This window comes from Caenorhabditis remanei, chromosome I, assembly GCF_010183535.1.
Source record: "Caenorhabditis remanei strain PX506 chromosome I, whole genome shotgun sequence".
NCBI lineage: Eukaryota > Metazoa > Nematoda > Chromadorea > Rhabditida > Rhabditidae > Caenorhabditis > Caenorhabditis remanei.
This window is the reverse complement of record NC_071328.1, coordinates 2,261,284-2,283,280: the sequence shown is the minus strand read 5'-3', so window position 1 is coordinate 2,283,280 and position 21,997 is coordinate 2,261,284. Positions and strand designations below refer to the sequence as shown.

Sequence of the window (21,997 nt, the reverse complement as noted above, 5' to 3'; positions counted from 1 at the left end):
ACGGCCGAATCCCTCCATTTCTCTAATTATTCACCAAGCGTACATATTTCCACCACAACCAAAGTCACTCTTTTTCTGTTTTGTTGCTCCTTTGACATCCGAAACCCATTAAATTTGTACCCCCGGTCAGTCATTTTCACACCTCTTCTCCTATTCTTATTCTCCCAATTCCTTATCACCACCAAACCAACCCCGTTTTGCGTCACAAGTAACCAGCCAAGCCTTCATTTTTCTCTAAAAAAGTGAAAAAGAGTTTCGTTGAAACCGTTGATAAGGGTGGGGAGAGCAGCTCAAGACGTGATTCGTTTTGCACGAAATTTTTTTTTGATAACAAGGCGTCGAAGAATCGCACGAAACCTATACATAGACATGGGACACCCCTCGTGTAGATCAAAAATAGAACTGCCAAAAGTCTAGAAACTCAAAAATGAGAAAATAAAGAAATTATGAATTTCCGGTGATCGTAAAGCTCTGTTAATGCTATTAAATGTATGTAATATGTTTTTGGGCTAAAAATAGGTTGTTGGTAGTGCAAAGGTGCTCAAATTACAGTGGTAGATCAAAATACACGCGACGCAACTTTTCTGCGCCTGTGAGTTTTCAAAGTGTTTGATTTCGAAATTTGATCTACGTTCTTCACGTCAAGAGGAACACGCGACGCAACCGCACCGCACTCAAATTTTGACTATGGTAGATCAAAATGTGTAAACTTGAACACAAACGCGTCGCGGCCGCACCGCTTCTGAATTAAAAGTTTGATCTACACACCTCAAAACACGTGTCGCAACCGCTCCACCGCACTGACTAAGGTAGATCAAAACCTGAATTCGAAGTTTGATCTACACATTCCTTGAGTCAAGCTGGGCGTTTTTTCCTTTTGCAAACTTTAAAAACCGCCCGTATTTGAGATTTGATCTACCTTCCCTTGAGAATCTCGCGTCGCGACCGCACCGCACTCACAATTCGATCTACCAACCTCCCTGAGGGTCAAAGATCACCCGGCCTAGAAAATTCTAGGCCACCGTTTCCGTGATCGTGTCCGCTTCTTCCCGCGAAAATTTTTTGACCTACCCGGCGCCGTGCTCCTGTACACACAATTTTCCTGATAATTTTTGTTCTCCCGAAAAATTTTCAGGTCATACCTAGAAAAACGATGACACACCGCACCATACACGAATTGTTTATGAAAAAGACGAAATTTTTTTGATGTCAGTTTTCATAAATGTCATTGTGACCCGTTTTGTGTTTTCTGCGAGTCATCCAACAATTTTTTCTTTTTTTGCGAAATTCGGAGAAAAAATAAGCGCAGGGCGTGATGCATGACACCATGAAGGTCTAAGCTCCAACGTAAATATAAAAATGTTTTGCTAAGCTGGCGTGTCGGAGGCGCAAAGCAGCCCGATCCCTCCTTCAAGGCAAAAACTCTTGACAAGTTTTTTGAGGAAACGAATCAATTCGTTTCCTGAGCTGATAATTTAATATGTAGAGTGTATATGGGTGTACATGTGATGATAAGATGAGGGAAAATGCTTAACGGAGAACAAGCACATGACTGTTTTATGTATATACAGAAAATAAGGCAAAAAAAAAAACATATGTACTCGAAGTGATGTATGGAATAGGGAGGTGTTAAGGGTACAAAGGTACGCTCTATAGCGAAAACTGACAAGATTAGCGTTAGAGCGAATTTGCAGTAGTGCAACGGAAGTGGTGGGGAAGCTGGTGACAATGGGGAATCTTGAATCTGTCTTTAACATTTTTGTTTAGTAAAAATACAGTAAGACACAGAAGCTGGACAGCAAACATTGGTGAAACCACCGTCGGCTTAGCTCATAGGATCCAAAAATTTTCACAAATTTTGAATGACTACAGTAATCCCAGCCTCCATTGTCTAAATAAGTGAAAATTACTCAAATAGAGTCGTTAGCTTATGGCCTTGGGTCTTGATACGAAAAAATTTACTCTGTGGTACTGTAGTTTTCCACGTGGGGACAATACTGTAGCAAACAGAGTTGTCCGGAATCCGGATTACGGATTCCGAAATTTCGGAATTCCGGGTTTTTTCGGCATTCCGGTTCCGGGTTCCGGATTCCGGAAACTGGAAAATGGCATTCCGTACAACTCTGGTAGCAAACTTCGAAAAAACCGGAAGTTTATACCTATTTTTTGCTCAAAATGACAATTTCGAGTGCTGGTGGTAAAGTTTTGGGTCTTGACACAAAAAACGTCTAGGGTACTGTACATGTGTGAAATTTTAGGCAGTTTACGTTCTTAAAACTCAAAATAAGACCTTAGGACATCTCAAAATCAAAAAAATTGAGATTTTGCCATAAAAATTTGTGTCTAGGCTCGAAAATTGGACTGTGAGGATACTGTAGGAGCGTAAAAATCAAATTAAAAGAAAAGAAACGTTGAAAGTGCGCTCTACTTCAGTTTTGATTAAAAAAACTCAGAATGATTAAAAAAACTCAGAATGATTAAAAAAACTCAGAATTTTGCATTATGTTGAAAAATTTGGGTCTCGATACGAACAAAGTAGTTTGAGGCACTGCATAACCTTACGTCAAAATATTTTTGCAAAAAAAAACATGATAAAAATACGCTCTACTGCAGTTTAAAACAAATTAAGGATTTTTTCATAAAGATTGCAAATGTTGAGTTCCTTACCTCAAAAACACCTTTTTTAGACATAACCAAAAAATTGCGTTATAGCGCATTTATCCTATAAACTTTCCAAAAGTTCCAAAAGTCCCACAGAGCGTACTTGCACCCCGTCTCAAAATTTTGAGCTTCGGACACTCCAAAAGTAAACATTTTGAACAGTGCCAAAAAATTTGGGTCTCGACACGAACGGCTGGCTCAGACCAGTGTTGTTGGGAATTCCGACTTCCGACTTCCGACTTCCGACTTCCGGGTTTTTTTCACTTCCAACTTCCGACTTCCGACTTCCGGATAAGAAGTTTCACTTCCAACTTCCGACTTCCGACTTCCGGATAAGGAATTTTACTTCCGACTTCTGTCATTACATAACGGTGAAATTTCGGAAAAGTAAATTTTGCAGAAATACATGAAAAAATGGTTTAAAAGGACAGAAAATTGGCTTTTCTTCAGCCAAAAACTAATTTTTCCACTGATTTTTGCGAATTTTATGAACTTTTTCTAGGAGTTTTTGAATATTTGCAAAAAAATCTAATACCGACTTCCTACTTCCGACTTCCGACTTCCGACTTCCGTGTTTTTTTTCACTTCCGACTTCCGACTTCCGACTTCCGGATAAGAAATTTTACTTTCAACTTCCGACTTCCGACTTCCGGATAAGAAAATTTTCACTTCCCAACATCTCTGGCTCAGACCCTCTGTCTGCCTATGAGCAATGCTAAGCATGAGTAAGCCTAATGCAAACGCGCTCTATTGACACAGTATCAGCCTGAATTATCTATTATCATAATATCAACAATTTACCGGTATATACCGCCCGTGATTCACTAGTTCTCTATTTTCTTGGCAACTTGTCTTCTGATTAGTCATCTTACGGTGTGTCTCAAGACAAAAACATGTGTGGGAGAGAAAGTTTTTGTTCCTCATTCTATTGTGAAAACCTGTTTTGCGTTCGTTAATTGGTAATTAAGTAATTAGGTGCTCGATGAAATCACAGTTCGCTCAAAAACTCAATTTCAAAATACCTGTTATTTCCTTAAGACGCCAACCATGTGACACCCTAAGGGGGAATTCCCCAAAATACGGAATGGAATTAGAATTATTGCGGGGGAGAACTCACGGAAGCCCAATCGAGTGACGTGCACCCATCATAATGATTGTTATCATTATTTGTTGATAATGAGAAGGAGAAGGACAATAATTTTTAGAAATTTCTGGTGAGAGACTAGAAGAGTGACTTGACTACACGCGGCAAGAGAGGTCAGGAGCCTTCCGGAGGCTACGATACGCAACAATTTTTGTAGTTTGTAGTCAGAAACAGTCCTCGAGGTGATAACGTAGTTGGATGGCGTACAGGTTCAACGATACCGTAACCTGCACCTTTTGACTTAGGCCCTAAGGTCTTACCACGATGATTACAGTAACCCTAACCTCTGTAAGACTCAAAATTCGTCAAATAGAGTCGTGTTCTTATGACCTTGGGTCTTGATACGGAAAAATTTAATCAGGGGTACTGTAGGGCTCCACGTGGACAATATACACTGACGATGTATTGTCATACGGTAGCAAGGGTGCTCCTTTTTTTTTGCTCAAATTGAAAATGATGTGAAATGTTTTGGCTTTGACACAAAAAAAACGATTCTGGGGTACAATAGGTAGTAACAATTTTGAGAAAAACATGATAAAAAAGCGCTCTACTCACAATTTGAGCTTCGGTGACCTCAAAATAAAAATTTGAAAAAAGTTTGGGTCTCGTCACAAAAACGGGATTCTGAGGACACTGTAGGAGTGTAAAAAGCCAGCATTGAAAAAAAAATGAACGTTCAAAGTGCGCGCTACTGCAAACTGAAAGAAATTCACCAGAAAATTTGGGTCTCGACACGAAGAAAGTAGTTTGAGGTACTGTAGAACGTTACGTTGAAATGTTTAAAGAAAATAACATGATAAAAGTACGGTCAACTGTTTTTTTTTCAAAAATTGTAAATTTTGAGCTCCTTGACTCAAAAACACATTTTTTAAGACTATACCAAACATTTCAGAGCGCATTTTCCGCACTGAGTCCCATAAGTTCAACAGAGCGCGCTTGAACTCCCGTAAATGTTTTCAAAACCAGAAAAACCAAAAAATTATTCATCAAACTAGAAAAAAGTGACGGCATGACCCATGACATGTCATTCAAATTCGAAATTTCCATTTTTTGACGTATTTTGTCTAAAGTAGGTCAAATTTTTTGTTGTATTTTTCACCGCCACGGGTTTCATCATAATTTACATAAACAGTCTGTCCACGAGATTTTGAGGAGACGTATGACGTATTTTAAGTTTTTTTTTGTTTTGCTGAAATTTTTTAGTTTTCAAATTTTGATACTAGGTGACGTATGTAGGTTTGGAATTTTTTTCAATTCTAAGATCAAAAATTTAGGTCTTAAATTGTTGTCAAGTACATAACTTCCGTAAATTTGATTTCACTACCCGTTCCTGTTTTCCCCCCACCATCTCGTCACTTCTCTCACGGCACAAGAGTTTACATTAACTACCGAGACGCAGACAGTCGCCGCCAAGGCTCCGCCCACTTTTCGACGGGTTGTGTCGACGACACATGGACGCGACGCACGCTATTATCAGCAGCCACAGCTTTTTACACCTTACTTATAGTGCTGAAATTCTTGAAGAACTTCTGTTTCTACTTCTATTTTATTTTATTATAAGAGTTGTACCTAAATGACAACGTTATTCGAAAAATTGACGGAACTCATGTTGCTGGATACCGAGCGATATTCACCGCAAAAGAATGTTCTGCTGAAGCGAATGGCTGCTAATGTGCGTTTTGAAAAAAAAAATGTTCTGAAAAATTTTTTTTTTGAAAAAAATACTGTGGAGGTCCGGGGGTAAAGCCTCATTAAAACTTTTGTTCAGTAGAGCGCATTTGCACTCGTACTGTACTTATGCACTTTAAAGTTCTAGGTACTTAGGTTTTACGGTGACCCTGTAAAACCTAGGTCATATTGAAAAAAAAATTTGATCAAAATAAATTTTCCGCTTTTTTACCGGAAATTTCGAAAAATTCTTATGTGTCTTGCCTCAAGCATTTTTGTGGTTTTTGGCATAGTTTACGGTATTTTCTCTCAATTTTGTCAAAATTTACGGATTTGAATACGATCTAATGCCTCAAAAACTGTTTTTTCTTTTTTTTGGCTAAAACTAAAAATTTTCTGAAAAAAACCACTTTAAAGAATTGTTCTATTTGTACACCATTAGCTAACGTGATGACCGTAAAAATCATCAGCCACAAAAATTTACAAAAATTTACAAAAAGTTAGGCCTAAAAATATTGGTCACTTAATTTTTTCAAAAACTTGAAAATCTTATATTTTCCCTGTTCCAAAAGACACAAGACGCGCCCACCGCGCCCCAATCTCTATACCAAACTATACAAAAAACCTGTTCTTACCGCTCCCCTGACTCACCCCTCCCTCTAAGTTTTTTTCCTTAAAAAAGTCATAAAATTGTTCGAAATCATCGCGTGCACACACATGCACGTAGGGTAACACCTTAGATAAGGTGCTTAGGGTGTAGGACTTCGTCCCCCCTAACACGTTTCGACTTAAACAAAAAATTTGTTGTCATTTTCAGATCATCAGCTGCTTCCCGTACCCGACGACACGACCGGCCAGCCCGCAGTGCCCGCCGCCGAAACCGCAACTGCCCGAGTCCTGCGAACACCGTGCGTTTTGTGATGCGTTCGGCAAACTTGTGCAGGTTAGTGGTTTATTATGAAATAGGAAGAACAATGGGGAAAAAATCGGAAAATTATATTTGAAAATTTCAAAAAAAAGTTTTTTTTTTCAAAATTTTGGAACATTGTTCACTGTTAACAAATTACTATGATTTATACCAACAATTGAATCGAAATAGCTGAAAAATGAGAAAAACCGAAAAACTTGAGATTTTCCATTCTGACGTTCGAAGGCTTCACCGGTACCGTACTACACCGCGCAAAAATTTTCCAACACACTTTTTTTTGTAAATTTCAAAATTTTGATTAAACCGTGCTGAAAACTCAAAAAATTTTTTGAATTTTGAAAACATTGGCGATTTTTGCTACTGTACCATTTTAAGCAGGTGGTACCGTAGGAAAACTTTAAAAGATGTGTTTTGAGCCGGTTTTTTGAGAATTCGCTTGTATAATGACAAAATTTTTAAAAATTGCTCGAAATAGGTCACCATGACTAAAATTTAAAAAAAACGGAATTTTTGAAAAAAATGTTGAATATTGTTTTTTGTTGGAAATATCGAAATTTTGTGTAGGACGTCTATTTGAAAAACGGAAATCGTCAAAAGACCGCTTAAAATAGCGTCAAACTTGAAAAATAGAGATTTTCCTGATAAACACCGTTAAAAAAATTCCAGACTTGGTTTTAGTCGAACCGTTTTAGTCGAACCATGTAGTGTTTTTAGAAAACTAGTTCTAGACTACAAAATCACCGTTTTTGTTAATTTTCATTATATGTATATAGTTTTCGTTAAAAAGTTGCCAAAAAATACCAAAGCTAATCAAAAACAACAAAAACAAAAAACCTTCCTTAAAGTTTTTTCCTTGAAACATTTTTATGAGGCGTTTTGCTCCAAATCCATTTCTCATCGTTCTAATGCATTTCTTCTATCATTCCTCCTTCCATCCAACTTTTAACCAAACAAAACTGTGCGGGCGTCATATTTGTTGTCTCCCGTTAACCCCCCTTCGTGTAAATAGTTAAACTCGAAACTCAACACTTTTCGACCTAAGGTCATCTCTCTGCGTCTCTATACTCTATAAATTTTTGTTTTGTTCCATAAAAATCGATAAAATCCAAAATTAAAAAGTTTTTACGATTTGTAAGTCAGTCACCTGTCGTACGTAGCTCAAACATTCCATCTTATCAATTCTCTTACGTCTCATTGCGTCTCACGAGCGCATGCGAAAATAGAAGAAAGTGGGCGGAGCCTATTTTTGACTCTTTTTTCTTATCAGTACCCTAGCGTTTACTCAATCAATCATATTTCCCCTCTAACGAAGACACGATGAGTGCCCCGCAGCACCGTCAACTCCGCCGCGCCGCGCATATTTCGAAAATCGCCTCCATCGACCTGTGTAGTCTAGAAGAAGAGGATTCTGAAGACCTTGTGCTAGAAGACGTGCAAAATGAAAAGCCGACGAACCGTCCGCCCTACTCTACCCTCATACGTAAGAGAAGTGGAAAAGCGCTTCGATTCGTTCGTCCGAAGCTTGCAGATATCTGGCATAGCCGGTATCATGAGGCTAGTTTTGATTTGGGACGACGTCTTGGCATTGGGCGACGGACTCAGTCGTGTTGTGAAGATGTTTGTGATGATCAGGTGAATCTTTGTCCCCAATCCGTACGGTTTTCTTGAATTTTGCGATTTTAATCCTGGGAACCATTAAAGACAGTTTGACTAGGGATATCCCAAAGAAAACGCCAACTTTTTCATAGGAAACTTGGTCAGTGTATTTTGTCAGTGTAGTTGGTCACTGTAACTTTTTGTCACTGTAAGAATGTTGAAGGCGTCTGAAAAATATACCAAATTATAGAACTCGTTGAGATCTACAGTTTGGTATATTTTTCAGCCCATAATTTTGCGTTTTAAGCGACTGGCCCGTGTCGGTTCGTACTGTATTTCCACTAAACGCCGAGAAAACCAATTTTTCAAATTTTTGATAAGTTTACAGTAATTAACCGTTTATTAGCCGCCTTTAGGTTTTTTCGGATCTAACATGGCTTGGTGTGCCAAAACGTTTTCAAAGGGCACAAATCGCGACGCACGCTTTTAAGGTCTTACAAGGAAAATCGTCAAAGTGTCCGACTCAAAAATTTGGGGCCCCTGATACTTTCAATTCCGTAGATTCCGAATCTGAAATAAAATTTTGTTAAATCCTTCTGGGAGCCGAGTTATGAGTCGTCAAACTTTTCCTATGGTTCAATTTTTTGTGTTACCGGAAAGGAAACGTTTGATGGGTCATAACTCGGCTTACAGAAGGATTTAGCAAACTGTTATTTTATATTCGAAATCTACGGACTCAAACGTATCAGGCGCCAAATTCTCGAGTCGTTTGAAAAAGTTCTTTCCTTGTTATATGCTATCATTCTCCGGACCCCATCACCTTGGCCAAAAAATGTTTGGTGTAGTAAAAATACGCTCCACGAACTGCTCAAAGTTTTGAATATTAGGTTCTTCATACTTGTCAATGAATATTATGAATTCAAAAATATACCAAAATTTAGATCTTGGCGAGTTCTAAGTCTCTGATATAATACGGACCGGCTTGGGATTCTTTATTGTACCACGGCCCGAGCAAAACTGTCATTTTTCAAGATTTTCGTTTTTTTTGGCACTTTAGTATACACCAGTGACATTATACCTATACCATTACAATATGTCCTGGCCTAAAGCCTTCGGACCCTTACTGTGTTAAAAAAAATGGAACACACGCGTCGCAAACCGTGACGCATGAGTATAAAAAACTCTGAACAGCCGCCAAGCTACCGTAGTCCTTTCAGCTCCTTACGTTGTTAAATACTATCGGATCGTCATCTTGGCTCTGTGCCCAAAATGTTGTACTGTATATAAGGCTATCAGGTTATGCTAGTACCCATTCGCCGGTGGCTGACCACTAGCTCAAAGTTCGGTCTCGTTGCGACTACCGTACTTTTAAAACTTTTTAAAGGTAAAGTACGGTAGAGAGCCGCCTATCTTTAAACGAGCGGTCAGGCACCGGCAAATGTTCAATATGGTACCTTATACCCATCCGAGCTACCGTAGTCTCCTCGACCGAAAAAAAGCCTTTCCTAAGGTAAAAACTATACAATTTTTCCATCTTTTTGTCCATTTGTCTCCTCCTAATGACGTACGTACCTGTCATTTGTCTCCCCTCGTGCCTTTTTTGGTATTTTTGTCTTTCTCCTCAATAATTAATCGGATTGATTTCCTGTCGGTCGCTTATATGCTTATTACAAAATAGTTTATGGTCTGACGCGAAATTGATCAATGAGAGAAAGAAAGAAAATGTGAGAATCTAAACGGCTTAAAGGAATAAATGAATATGACGCATATATTTCTTGCAGGTATCCGTGGAAACAATGGCTATCACAGCACTTCCGATGGATGTTTGGCTTAAAGAGCGTTTAAAGAAATGGGTGCAGTTATCAGGCCACGAAGGTATACTGTAGCAACACCGGAACATGAAAAACGTCATTTCTTTTCCAGGTAGCATTGTACCTGCCACACCTCACACGTTATACAAGAAGCAGTGTGCGAATTGTGGAGAGGGTAGAGCTTATAAGAATATTTCAAAGGACGCCGCACTAAATGGGTTCACGCCCAAATATTATAATGAGTTGGAGAAAAATGAAGAACGTAAGTTACACTGACAATTTTTCCCTTTTACACTGACATTTCTGAAGTTACACTGACCAATTTTGCAAAGCTTAACAAAAAACGTTAAATGTTGCACAGGGTCGAAGTCTAGTGAAGCGCGTTTGCACACGACTTGGCAGAATGAGTCGCCGCTCAGCCAATTCAATTTTTCAACCTTTTTTTCGAATAAAGCTTTTAGGCGCACGAAAAATATCGAATTCATCAACAGCAAAAAATTTGGATAACTTTTTTTGAATTTCTCGCTAATTAAAAAATTTTATTCCGCTTTCTTTTCCGCCCTATAAAAAAGGATTGACTTTTTACTTCATTTTACTAGTTACACTGACACTTTTTACAGTGCCCATTTTTATAGTTACAGTGGCCAACACACAGCTTACACTGACAATTTTTACAGTGACTTTTTCTAAAATTACAGTGACAAAAAAAAACGCAATTTAAGAAAATTTAACCATTTTTAAGGGCTTTTTGCAACAAAATAAGGTCAAAATTGTATTCTAACAAGGTTTTGAGCTCTAAAAAGCTGCTTTTTGGACTATCTTCCCCTAAAACTTGTCAAAATCCATAGAACCGCGCCGCGACCGCATCGCACTCAAGACTTTCCAAAAATTCTTGTTTTTAGACTTCCAAAGCTGTTAAGGCGCAATTTTTCTATAATTTTGGCTTATTTGACATTTTTAAAATGGCGGAAGCCTAAAAAACTTTTGAGATATTAATAATAACTTTAAAAATTCCAGATTTCATCGAAATCGAAGATCTCCTTCAACAATTCGCCGACCCCACGAAAACCGCCATCATGGACATCAAAATCGGGACCCGTACATTCCTGGAGTCCGAAGTGTCGAACACGAAAAAACGCGCCGACTTGTACGAGAAAATGGTGGCAATCGATAATGACGAGCCGACGGAGGAGGAGCGGAAGGCCGGAGCAATCACCAAGTTGAGATATATGCAGTTCCGGGAACGAGAGAGCAGCACCGCCCAGTTGGGATTCAGAATTGAGGCCGCCAAGGTGAGCAGATTTTTCCAAAAAGGATTTTGAAAATCCCGCTTTTTTGAAGGGTTTTAAGCTTTTAAAAAACTTTGAGGGGACTAGTTTTCTCAAAAATTTGGGGTTCTAGGCCACCGCCTGAAAACCTAGTCCCCTAACAAAAAAATGGCTAAAACGGCCAAACTTTGGGGGTTTTGAGTTTGAAATCCGTGGGGTACTAGTTTTCCATAACTTTTAGTTTCTAGGCCATCGGGTGGTAACCTAGCGTCCTTACATTATTTTTTGAGTTTTTACGCAAAAAAACACTCAAAAACAAAAAATTTAGGATCCTAGGCCACCAACTTTTTTTTTCTTCGAAATTTTGCATTTTTGAAGTTTTAGCCACTCGTTTTTTCGGTAGAGGGACTAGGTTTCCAGGTTGTGGTCTAGAAAACCAAATAAAGAGAAACCTAGTCCCCGGTGTCAAAAAACTGCTTCTCTGAGCTCAAAACCTTCAAAAATGTAAAATTTCGAGAAAAGAAAAGTTGGTGACCTAGGATTCCAAATTTTCTATTTATGAAGGTTTTGAGCTGTAAGAAGCTGCTTTTTAACACTTTTTGACACTGGGGACTAGTTTTCTCCAAAATTTGGGATCCTAGGCCACCGAACATTTGTTTTCGGAATTTTGCATTTTTGAAGGTTTTAAGCTTTAAGGAGGTGTCTTAGGACACCGGGGACTAGTTTTCACTTTATTTGGTTTTCTAGGTCACCAAAGTATTTTTAGGGTTTTTTCTACCGTTTTATGCTATTTTCAGCTGTTTTAAGACATAAAAATGTGTTTTCCATCAAATTTTTAACAAATTTTTGCGTTTTCAGAGACTTGAAGGTGCCCTTGAGAAGAATTTCAAAAAAGTGCGTACCGTCGAGGACGTGACAACCACCTTCATGGACTTCTTTGGAATTCAAAGAAGCCGTGTCCGAGCACAACTCATCGAACGACTCAAATCAATGAGGAAAGCCATTGAAAACTCGACATTTTTCAATTCTCATGAAGTCGTCGGTAGCAGTATTTTGATAGTTTTCGATACGGAGAAAGTCGGCTGCTGGATGATCGATTTCGCGAAGAGCTCGCCGGTACCAAATGGGCGGAGCCTAAATCACCGCACAAATTGGGTGCCGGGGAATAATGAGGATGGCTACCTGATAGGAATTGATAATTTGGTGAAGGTAATTAACGGTTAATTGAATCACAATCCCTAATTATCAATTTTTTCAGATCCTCGAAGACCTGCCAGAATACGGGGAACACCCTGACGACCAGCTGATGGTTACCGAGGAAGTGATAGCTAGAATGAAAAATTCCAAGTAATTATCGATTGATTTATCGATTTTTTTTTTCCGTGCAAATCTCGATTCGCCATAATATTGATTTTTAGCGCCCCCGCCCCCCTCAAACCTCACCGTGTACAAGTTTTTTTTCCAATTTTTTTTTCCGAAAATTTGAAATTTTTCAGCCAGTTTTTTAAAAGTTGCTTCTATCCCCCACCTCTTCACCATGGCATAATCATTAAGCTAGTTTTTTTTTTGAAAATTTTTTTTTTCGATTTGGACAAAAAAATCGATAATTGGGTACAATTTGTATATTTTTACAAGATTTTATACGTTTCTTTGATGAATAATGAATGATTATTGATTTTTTGAAGGTATTTTGGGCAAAAACGGGGAAAAACCGAGGTGGACTCCACGTGAACAAGTTAAAACTTTCACATTTTACAGTTTTAACCGATTTTTTGAGTTTTTTTGAGACTTAACATGAAAAAAACATTTAAATATGTATTTTTAGTGAAAAATAAAACAAAATTTTTTTTTGGTTTTTCGGCCGTGTACTCCACGTGGACAAGTTAAAATTTTTGGAATTTTTCGAATTTTGAACATTTAATTGTGTCTCAGTATGAAAAAATACAGTTTTAAATGTTTTTTTTTTCGATAAAATCCAAAATATAACATTTTTGGTTTTTGGCCGTGTACTCCACGTGGACAAGTTAAAATTTTCACTTATTATAGTTTTGACCAATTTTTTTGAATTTTTAGAATTTTGAACATTTTATTGTGACTTAACATGAAAAAAAAACATTCAAATATGTGTATTTTTAATGAAAAATACAAAAATTAAATTTTTTGGTTTTTTGGTCGTGTACTCCACGCGGACAAGTGGAATTTTTTGAGGTCTACCTGTTTTAACGGGGGTTTTGTCAATTTTAATTCGATTTTTACGTTTTTAAAACCTAAAAACGTTGAAAGTTGTATTTTTACCAATAAAATATAACATTTTTGGTTTTTTGGCCGTGTACTCCACGTGGACGAGGCGCGTTTTTCGAGTTATGCGGTTTTTCACCGATTTTTGCGAATTTTCGGTTTGAAAAGTATTTTTGATATGAAAATAGCAGCATATAAGCATTTAAAGCCTGAAACGTGCAAAAAAAAACGACAAAAAAACGATGAAAAATAGGTTAGAAAAAAAAATTGACTTGTCCACGAGCAGTACACGAAAAGAAGATTTCCAGATTCTGTCGATGTTATAGCTTAAAATCTTGAGGTTTTCAAATTTTTTCATGTAGAATCCGTATTTTTACACTAAAATCATAAAAAATGTATTTTTTACTTGTTTTTTTTAATGATAAGTAAAAAAATTTTTATGAATTTTTTTTCTAATTCTGTGTTTTTTTAGTATGTTAAAACAGTAAGAAACACCAAAGTATTCGAAAATTCTAGTTTTTCCTAAATTCCTTCTTTGCGCACCAATTTTGGGATAATCCTACCTTCTCCCTCCATTTCGACGAACAATAATTTTCTCAGAACGTGGAAATTTTCGATTCGGCCAACTATTTCAACAGTTTTTCTTTATTTTTCTTGTTTTGTCAAAAAGAAGACGTTAGGTTATGAAATATATTGTTTCGTCATTAATTGAGCTAACTTTGTATAGGCATTAGTCATAGGGTTATGATGATCAGTGAAAATATGAAAAAGTTTGGGAACCGTGTCAGGGACTATTTTGGTTCTTGTAGATCAAATCTAGTTCTACATTTTTGTAGTTGACAACTTTTTGATAGCTATTCGCGTTTTCGAGATATGCGCCTTTGAAATTCCGAGTATCTATTTAAACTAAACGACTTTTAGAGCTATGTCACATTTTTTTCTTTAGTTTCCTTAATTTGAATTTACATTATTCTTGTAGATCAAATCTAGAGCCATATTTTTGTAATTGACAAGTTTTTGATAGCTTTTCACGCTTTTGAGATATGCGCCTTTAAAGATAGGCTGCGAGAGAGCATGCAAAAAGAAGTGCGTCTCGCTTCTCTGCGCCTCCCTCCATCTCTCCCCCCACCGGCCTAAGTTTAATGGCGCATATCTCAAAAGTGTGAATAGCTATTAAAAGTTGTCAACTACAAAAATTGAGAGCTAGGTTTGATCTATACAAAAAACTAAAAAAATTGCAAATTTGAGTCAAAAAGGACGTTAGAACGGGATGTCAAAGTCACGCTATTTTAAACTGTTTTCAAAGTTTTTTTTCAATATGGCTCAAGATTAGAAATCGAAATAGCGTAGGGAATTTACAACAGAGCGCAGTTACACCAAAACTTGATTTTTTGTAACTTTTTGCTTAAATGGTCGATTATAAGCCCATTTGGTTTTCAGTAGAAATGCACAACACCGAATACCGAAAGTACAATGTGGATGACTTTGACCCTGCTCAATTTTATGATCATCATGACAGTAAGTTTGGAAACTGAGCAGACCGTCAAAATAATAAATAAAACTGAAGAAATATTTTTTCGAAAAATCTCTTTTTCAAAACTACAGTATCGGTCAGAAGGTTGCATAACTCTCTAGGAAAAGGTTGTACAAAAAAGTGGTCAACTGAAAAAATGAAGCTATATTATTAATATGTATAATTCATTTAAAATCTACTTGATGGGACAATCAGTGTTTTTCAGATGTCGACGGCTGCGGTCCAGACGAAGAAAAAGTTCGTCAACTTCTAGAAGCGAATCAACTCCAAGACGCCCTTAAAGCATCCCTACTATCCCCTCCATTAGGACATCAGGAACAGGTTGCTACTCAGCGAATTGCAACAACTGCGCGGATACTCGGTGTTTGCGGACTTCATTCTAGTTCTCATATGATTTTTAGGCGCCGCCCTCAAAATCGGCATCACGGCAAAAGTTTTAAGTCCGCCAACACCGAGTAGAGACGATAAATTTGACTCCGCATCGATCACCAACGTTACAAATTAACTTCGTAGCGACTTGAAGGAGAACCGATGTCACTTTTTTCAGATTTCGATATTATCGTTCTCCTGACTCTAAAGGAGCTTTGGTGGAAGAGTTTTTCCCCGCGATAGTGTAGTCCTCTCGGAAAAGATTTTTTTCACATTTTTGTGGTTTTTAATTTAAATCGCTAGAAGGTAGAAAAAACAAGAAAATGAAAAAAAAATCTTGTCCGAGGGGACTACACGGCCGGCGCAGAAAAGCTCTTCCACCAAAGCTCATTTTGAGTCAGGAGAACGATTATTGAACAATTTTTTTTTTCGAAAAATTTTCAAACGCGCTCCACCGCACAAATTGCGACCAATGTTCTTCCAGAACCTCAAAGACAACTCGACTCTTCTTGTCGCCCATGTCCTCCACTACTCCTTCAAATCCTCGGATCTTGTTTCAATCCAAGAAATAATCGATAATCAACTATCGATTGATGAAGTGGACATCCTCATGAAATATATCTACAAGGCGATGCAACTGTCTTCTGAATCATCCACATGTCAATCTTTGCTGACGTGGCATTCTATATTGGTGGCAAAGTTTGGACACGGAGCAATTGTTAGAGTTTTGGCTGGAAGACAGCGTCTTTGAATTTTTCATTTTGAAATTGAATGGTTTTTTTGTATAATAGGGAGATTACTCATGGTGAAATGATAAAATAAATTTTACCTTTTTTTTGAAACTTTTTTTTTGGAAAATTTACAGAAAATTTCGCAATCCGGCAATTGTCGATTTCAAAAATCGGCAATTTTCAGCAACATGTAATAATAAGTCGGGAGAAAAAAATGCGAGCACAGTACACTGTATATCGCCAGTGATAGTTGCATCGAATAAATGAAAGTATTTTCCCTTAAATATTCAAAAAATTCTTTTAGAAAACCGAAAAATATCCATTTTTCAACATAGAAATATCCATTTTTCAACGTAGACATCAGAGTTGCGCGGAATTCCGACTTCCGACTTCCGACTTCCGGGCATTTTTTGACTTCCGACTTCCGACTTCCGTTTTCAAAATGTTACTTCCGACTTCCGACTTTCGGATTTGGAGTTTCACTTCCGACTTCCGTCATTTCATAAGAGTGGAGATTAGGAAAAGTAAATTTCTCAGAAATACAAGGAAAAATGGTCTAAAAGGACAAAAAATAAGCTTTTCTTCAGCCAAAAACTAGTTTCTCACTGATTTTTGTGAATTTCATGATATTTTCTTTTGGAGTTTTCAAATCTTTGCGAAGAAATCTACTTCCGACTTCCGACTTCCGACATCCGACTTCCGGGCATTTTTTCACTTCTGACTTCCGACTTCCGACTTCCGTTTTCAAAAAGTTTACTTCCGACTTTCGACTTCCGTTTTTGAAAAAATCACTTCCGCGCAACTCTACTAGACATGTCAACTAATTTACACATTGTCTCTCCCGGTATATTGTCAGAGGCTTTTTTTCACGTCTTACCATCTGCCTCCTTATCTCTTTGGGAAATCGGTCCAAACGGATGACTTTGGGGGAAACTTGGAACCTTGAACGGTAGGATAAGAGGGGGACCCACCTGTCCTTTGCCAGATGGCTGTCACTCATTTGAATTTTCCTATTGTCTTATTACTGTTAACACAAACCACCTGCTCACTTATCTCCATGAGAAATCACTTAGACCACCAGATGGCTGCTGGACTCCGCCCACTGGCCCACAGTCTCCTCATCATCATCTTCTTGGCTCAGTCGTCCACCATCTTTCCGTACTGGATGGTGACTCTTCTATCTTCTCTTTTTTGGCCATCTTTGAGATATCCACATAACCATGATTTATCTTGTACATATATTCCCTATTCTCTCAGTTCGTTTATGATCTAATGTTTTCTTTTTCAGTGCTAAAGCACAGTGCATGAAGAGCAAACCGACCGGCTTGATACATAGGAAACGGTCGAGTGCAAGAAACGGTGGACGAGAAATTAATGGATCAAGACGAATCGAATGACGATCAACTTGATAGACGTAAGTTAAAAACCCTAGAATCGAGATACTTAATCGCTCTTAACTTTGACTTCCCCCACCATTCTTATCTGTGTCGGAACCGGTTAGACACACTTCGACCAGAGGGTGAAGGAGTCTACAATAAACGGGCTGAGGTTTACTTCAGTAGACGCGGGTTTGAATCCTCCCGGGTTAGAAATCAATAAAATTATGACCGAAATTCCTAAAAACAGGACTTTTTTAAATCTAGAAATCAATAAAATTATGACTGGAATTCCTAAAAACAGGACTTTTTTAAATCTAGAAATCAATAAAATTATGACTGAAATTCCTAAAAACAGGACTTTTTTAAACCTAGAAAACAATAAAATTATGATTGAAATTTCTAAAAACAGGACTTTTTTAAACCTAGAAATCAATAAAATTATGATTGAAATTTCTAAAACAGGGTACTTTTTATGAAATTAACTTCCCCCACCATTCTTATCTGTGTCGGAACCGGTTAGACACACTTCGACCAGAGGGTGAAGGAGTCTATAATAAACGGGCTGAGGTTACTTCAGTAGACGCGGGTTTGAATCCTCCCGGGTTAGAAATCAATAAAATTATGTCTGAAATTTCTAAAAACAGGACTTTTTTAAACCTAGAAATCAATAAAATTATGTCTGAAATTTCTAAAAACAGGACTTTTTTAAACCTAGAAATCATTAAAATTATGAGTGAAATTATTAAAAACAGGGTACTTTTTATGAAATTAACTTCCCCCACCATTCTTATCTGTGTCGGAACCGGTTAGACACACTTCGACCAGAGGGTGAAGGAGTCTATAATAAACGGGCTGAGGTTTACTTCAGTAGACGCGGGTTGAATCCTCCCGGGTTAGAATCAATAAAATTATGACCGAAATTTCTAAAAACAGGACTTTTTTAAACCTAGAAATCAATAAAATTATGATTGAAATTTCTAAAAACAGGACTTTTTTAAACCTAGAAATCATTAAAATTATGACTGAAATTTCTAAAAACAGGACTTTTTTAAACCTAGAAATCAATAAAATTATGATTGAAATTCCTAAAAACAGGACTTTTTTAAACCTAGAAATCATTAAAATTATGAGTGAAATTATTAAAAACAGGGTACTTTTTATGAAATTAACTTCCCCCACCATTCTTATCTGTGTCGGAACCGGTTAGACACACTTCGACCAGAGGGTGAAGGAGTCTACAATAAACGGGCTGAGGTTTACTTCAGTAGACGCGGGTTTGAATCCTCCCGGGTTAGAAATCAATAAAATTATGTCTGAAATTTCTAAAAACAGGACTTTTTTAAACCTAGAAATCAATAAAATTATGTCTGAAATTCCTAAAAACAGGACTTTTTTAAACCTAGAAATCATTAAAATTATGAGTGAAATTATTAAAAACAGGGTACTTTTTATGAAATTAACTTCCCCCACCATTCTTATCTGTGTCGGAACCGGTTAGACACACTTCGACCAGAGGGTGAAGGAGTCTATAATAAACGGGCTGAGGTTTACTTCAGTAGACGCGGGTTTGAATCCTCCCGGGTTAGAAATCAATAAAATTATGACCGAAATTTCTAAAAACAGGACTTTTTTAAACCTAGAAATCAATAAAATTATGATTGAAATTTCTAAAAACAGGACTTTTTTAAACCTAGAAATCATTAAAATTATGACTGAAATTTCTAAAAACAGGAACTTTTTAACCTAGAAATCATTAAAATTATGACTGAAATTTCTAAAAACAGGACTTTTTAAACCTAGAAATCATTAAAAATTATGATTGAAAAATTTCTAAAAACAGGACTTTTTTAAACCTAGAAATCATTAAAATTATGACTGAAATTTCTAAAAAACAGGACTTTTTTAAACCTAGAAATCATTAAAATTATGACTGAATTTCTAAAAACAGGACTTTTTTAAACCTAGAAATCATTAAAATTATGACTGAAATTTTCTAAAACAGGACTTTTTTAACCTAGAAATCATTAAAATATGACTGAAATTTCTAAAAACAGGACTTTTTAAACCTAGAAATCATTAAAATTATGACTGAAATTTCTAAAAACAGGACTTTTAAACCTAGATCATTAAAATTATGACTGAAATTTCTAAAACAGGACTTTTTAACCTAGAAATCATTAAAATTATGACTGAAATTTCTAAAACAGGACTTTTTAAACCTAGAAATCATTAAAATTATGACTGAATTTCTAAAAACAGGACTTTTTAAACCTAGAAATCATTAAAATTATGACTGAAATTTCTAAAAACAGGACTTTTTAAACCTAGAAATCATTAAAATTATGACTGAAATTTCTAAAAACAGGACTTTTTAAACCTAGAAATCATTAAAATTATGACTGAAATTTCTAAAAACAGGACTTTTTTAAACCTAGAAATCATTAAAATTATGATTGAAATTTCTAAAAACAGGACTTTTTTAAACCTAGAAATCATTAAAATTATGACTGAAATTTCTAAAAACAGGACTTTTTAAACCTAGAAATCATTAAATTATGATTGAAATTTCTAAAAAACGGACTTTTTTAAACCTAGAAATCATTAAAATTATGATTGAAATTTCTAAAAACAGGACTTTTTTAAAACCTAGAAATCATTAAAAGTATGACTGAAATTTCTAAAAACAGGACTTTTTTAAACCTAGAAATCATTAAAATTATGACTGAAATTTCTAAAACAGGACTTTTTTAAACCTAGAAATCATTAAAATTATGATTGAAATTTCTAAAAACAGGACTTTTTTAAACCTAGAATCATTAAAATTAGACTGAAATTTCTAAAAACAGGACTTTTTTAAACCTAGAAATCATTAAAATTATGATTGAAATTTCTAAAAAACAGGACTTTTTTTAAACCTAGAAATCATTAAAATTATGACTGAAATTTCTAAAAACAGGACTTTTTTAAACCTAGAAATCATTAAATTATGACTGAAATTTCTAAAAACAGGACTTTTTTAAACCTAGAAATCATTAAAATTATGATTGAAATTTCTAAAACACAGGACTTTTTTAAACCTAGATCATTAAAATTATGATTGAAATTTCTAAAAACAGGACTTTTTTAAACCTAGAAATCATTAAAATTATGACTGAAATTTCTAAAAACAGGACTTTTTAAACCTAGAAATCATTAAATTATGATTGAAATTTCTAAAAACAGGACTTTTTTAACCTAGAAATCATTAAAATTATGACTGAAATTCTTAAAAACAGGACTTTTTAAACCTAGAAATCATAAAATTATGACTGAAATTTCTAAAACAGGACTTTTTTAAACCTAGAATCATTAAAATTATGATTGAAATTTCTAAAAACAGGACTTTTTTAAACCTAGAAATCATTAAAATTATGACTGAATTTCTAAAAACAGGACTTTTTTAAACCTAGAAATCATTAAAATTATGATTGAAATTTCTAAAAACAGGACTTTTTTAAACCTAGAAATCATTAAAATTATGATTGAAATTTCTAAAAACAGGACTTTTTTTAAACTAGAAATCATTAAATTAGACTGAAATTTCTAAAAACAGGACTTTTTAAACCTAGAAATCATTAAAATTATGACTGAAATTTCTAAAAACAGGACTTTTTTAAACCTAGAAATCATTAAAATTATGATTGAAATTTCTAAAAACAGGACTTTTTTAAACCTAGAAATCATTAAAATTATGACTGAAATTTCTAAAAACAGGACTTTTTTAAACCTAGAAATCATTAAAATTATGACTGAAATTTCTAAAAACAGGACTTTTTAAACCTAGAAATCATTAAATTATGATTGAAATTTCTAAAAACAGGACTTTTTTAAACCTAAATCATTAAATTATACTGACTGAAATTTCTAAAAACAGGCTTTTTTAAACCTAGAAATCATTAAAATTATGACTGAAATTTCTAAAAACAGGACTTTTTTAAACCTAGAAATCATTAAAATTATGATTGAAATTTCTAAAAAAGGACTTTTTTAAACCTAGAAATCATTAAAATTATGACTGAAATTTCTAACAAGGACTTTTTAAACCTAGAAATCATTAAATTATGACTGAAATTTCTAAAAACAGGACTTTTTTAAACCTAGAAATCATTAAAATTATGATTGAAATTTCTAAAAACAGGACTTTTTAAACCTAGAAATCATTAAATTATGATTGAATTTTCTAAAAACAGGACTTTTTTAAACCTAGAAATCATTAAAATTATGACTGAAATTCTAAAAACAGGACTTTTTAAACCTAGAAATCATTAAAATTATGATTGAAATTTCTAAAAACAGGACTTTTTAAACCTAGAAATCATTAAAATTATGACTGAAATTTCTAAAAACAGGACTTTTTTAAAACCTAGAAATCATTAAAATTATGACTGAAATTTCTAAAAAGGACTTTTTAAACCTAGAAATCATTAAAATTATGATTGAATTTCTAAAACAGGACTTTTTTAAACCTAGAAATCATTAAAATTATGACTGAAATTTCTAAAAACAGGACTTTTTAAACCTAGAAATCATTAAATTATGACTGAAATTTAAAAACAGGACTTTTTTAAACCTAGAAATCATTAAAATTATGATTGAAATTTCTAAAAACAGGACTTTTTAAACCTAGAAAT

At 35.3% G+C, this 21,997-nt stretch overlaps 3 protein-coding genes across 3 annotated transcripts; all 3 read left to right on the top strand.

Moving 5' to 3' along the window:
* Nucleotides 1-5,378: 5,378 nt before the first annotated feature.
* On the top strand, nt 5,379-7,079 carry GCK72_000302 (uncharacterized protein; the record flags this gene model as incomplete). Its single annotated transcript, XM_053722400.1, has 3 exons — nt 5,379-5,477; nt 6,291-6,416; nt 7,068-7,079. The coding sequence occupies 3 exons, from the start codon at nt 5,379-5,381 to the stop codon at nt 7,077-7,079; spliced, it is 237 nt and encodes a 78-aa protein (XP_053591045.1).
* A 639-nt stretch (nt 7,080-7,718) lies between these two features.
* GCK72_000301 (uncharacterized protein) lies at nt 7,719-12,427 on the top strand (the record flags this gene model as incomplete). Its single annotated transcript, XM_053722399.1, has 6 exons — nt 7,719-8,033; nt 9,779-9,872; nt 9,921-10,070; nt 10,826-11,100; nt 11,935-12,285; nt 12,335-12,427. The coding sequence occupies 6 exons, from the start codon at nt 7,719-7,721 to the stop codon at nt 12,425-12,427; spliced, it is 1,278 nt and encodes a 425-aa protein (XP_053591044.1).
* A 2,332-nt stretch (nt 12,428-14,759) lies between these two features.
* GCK72_000300 (uncharacterized protein) lies at nt 14,760-15,968 on the top strand (the record flags this gene model as incomplete). The annotated part of the gene is made up of 3 exons (XM_003099189.2): nt 14,760-14,832; nt 15,054-15,169; nt 15,702-15,968. 3 exons carry the CDS (start codon nt 14,760-14,762, stop codon nt 15,966-15,968), a joined length of 456 nt encoding a protein of 151 aa, XP_003099237.2.
* Nucleotides 15,969-21,997: the final 6,029 nt, after the last annotated feature.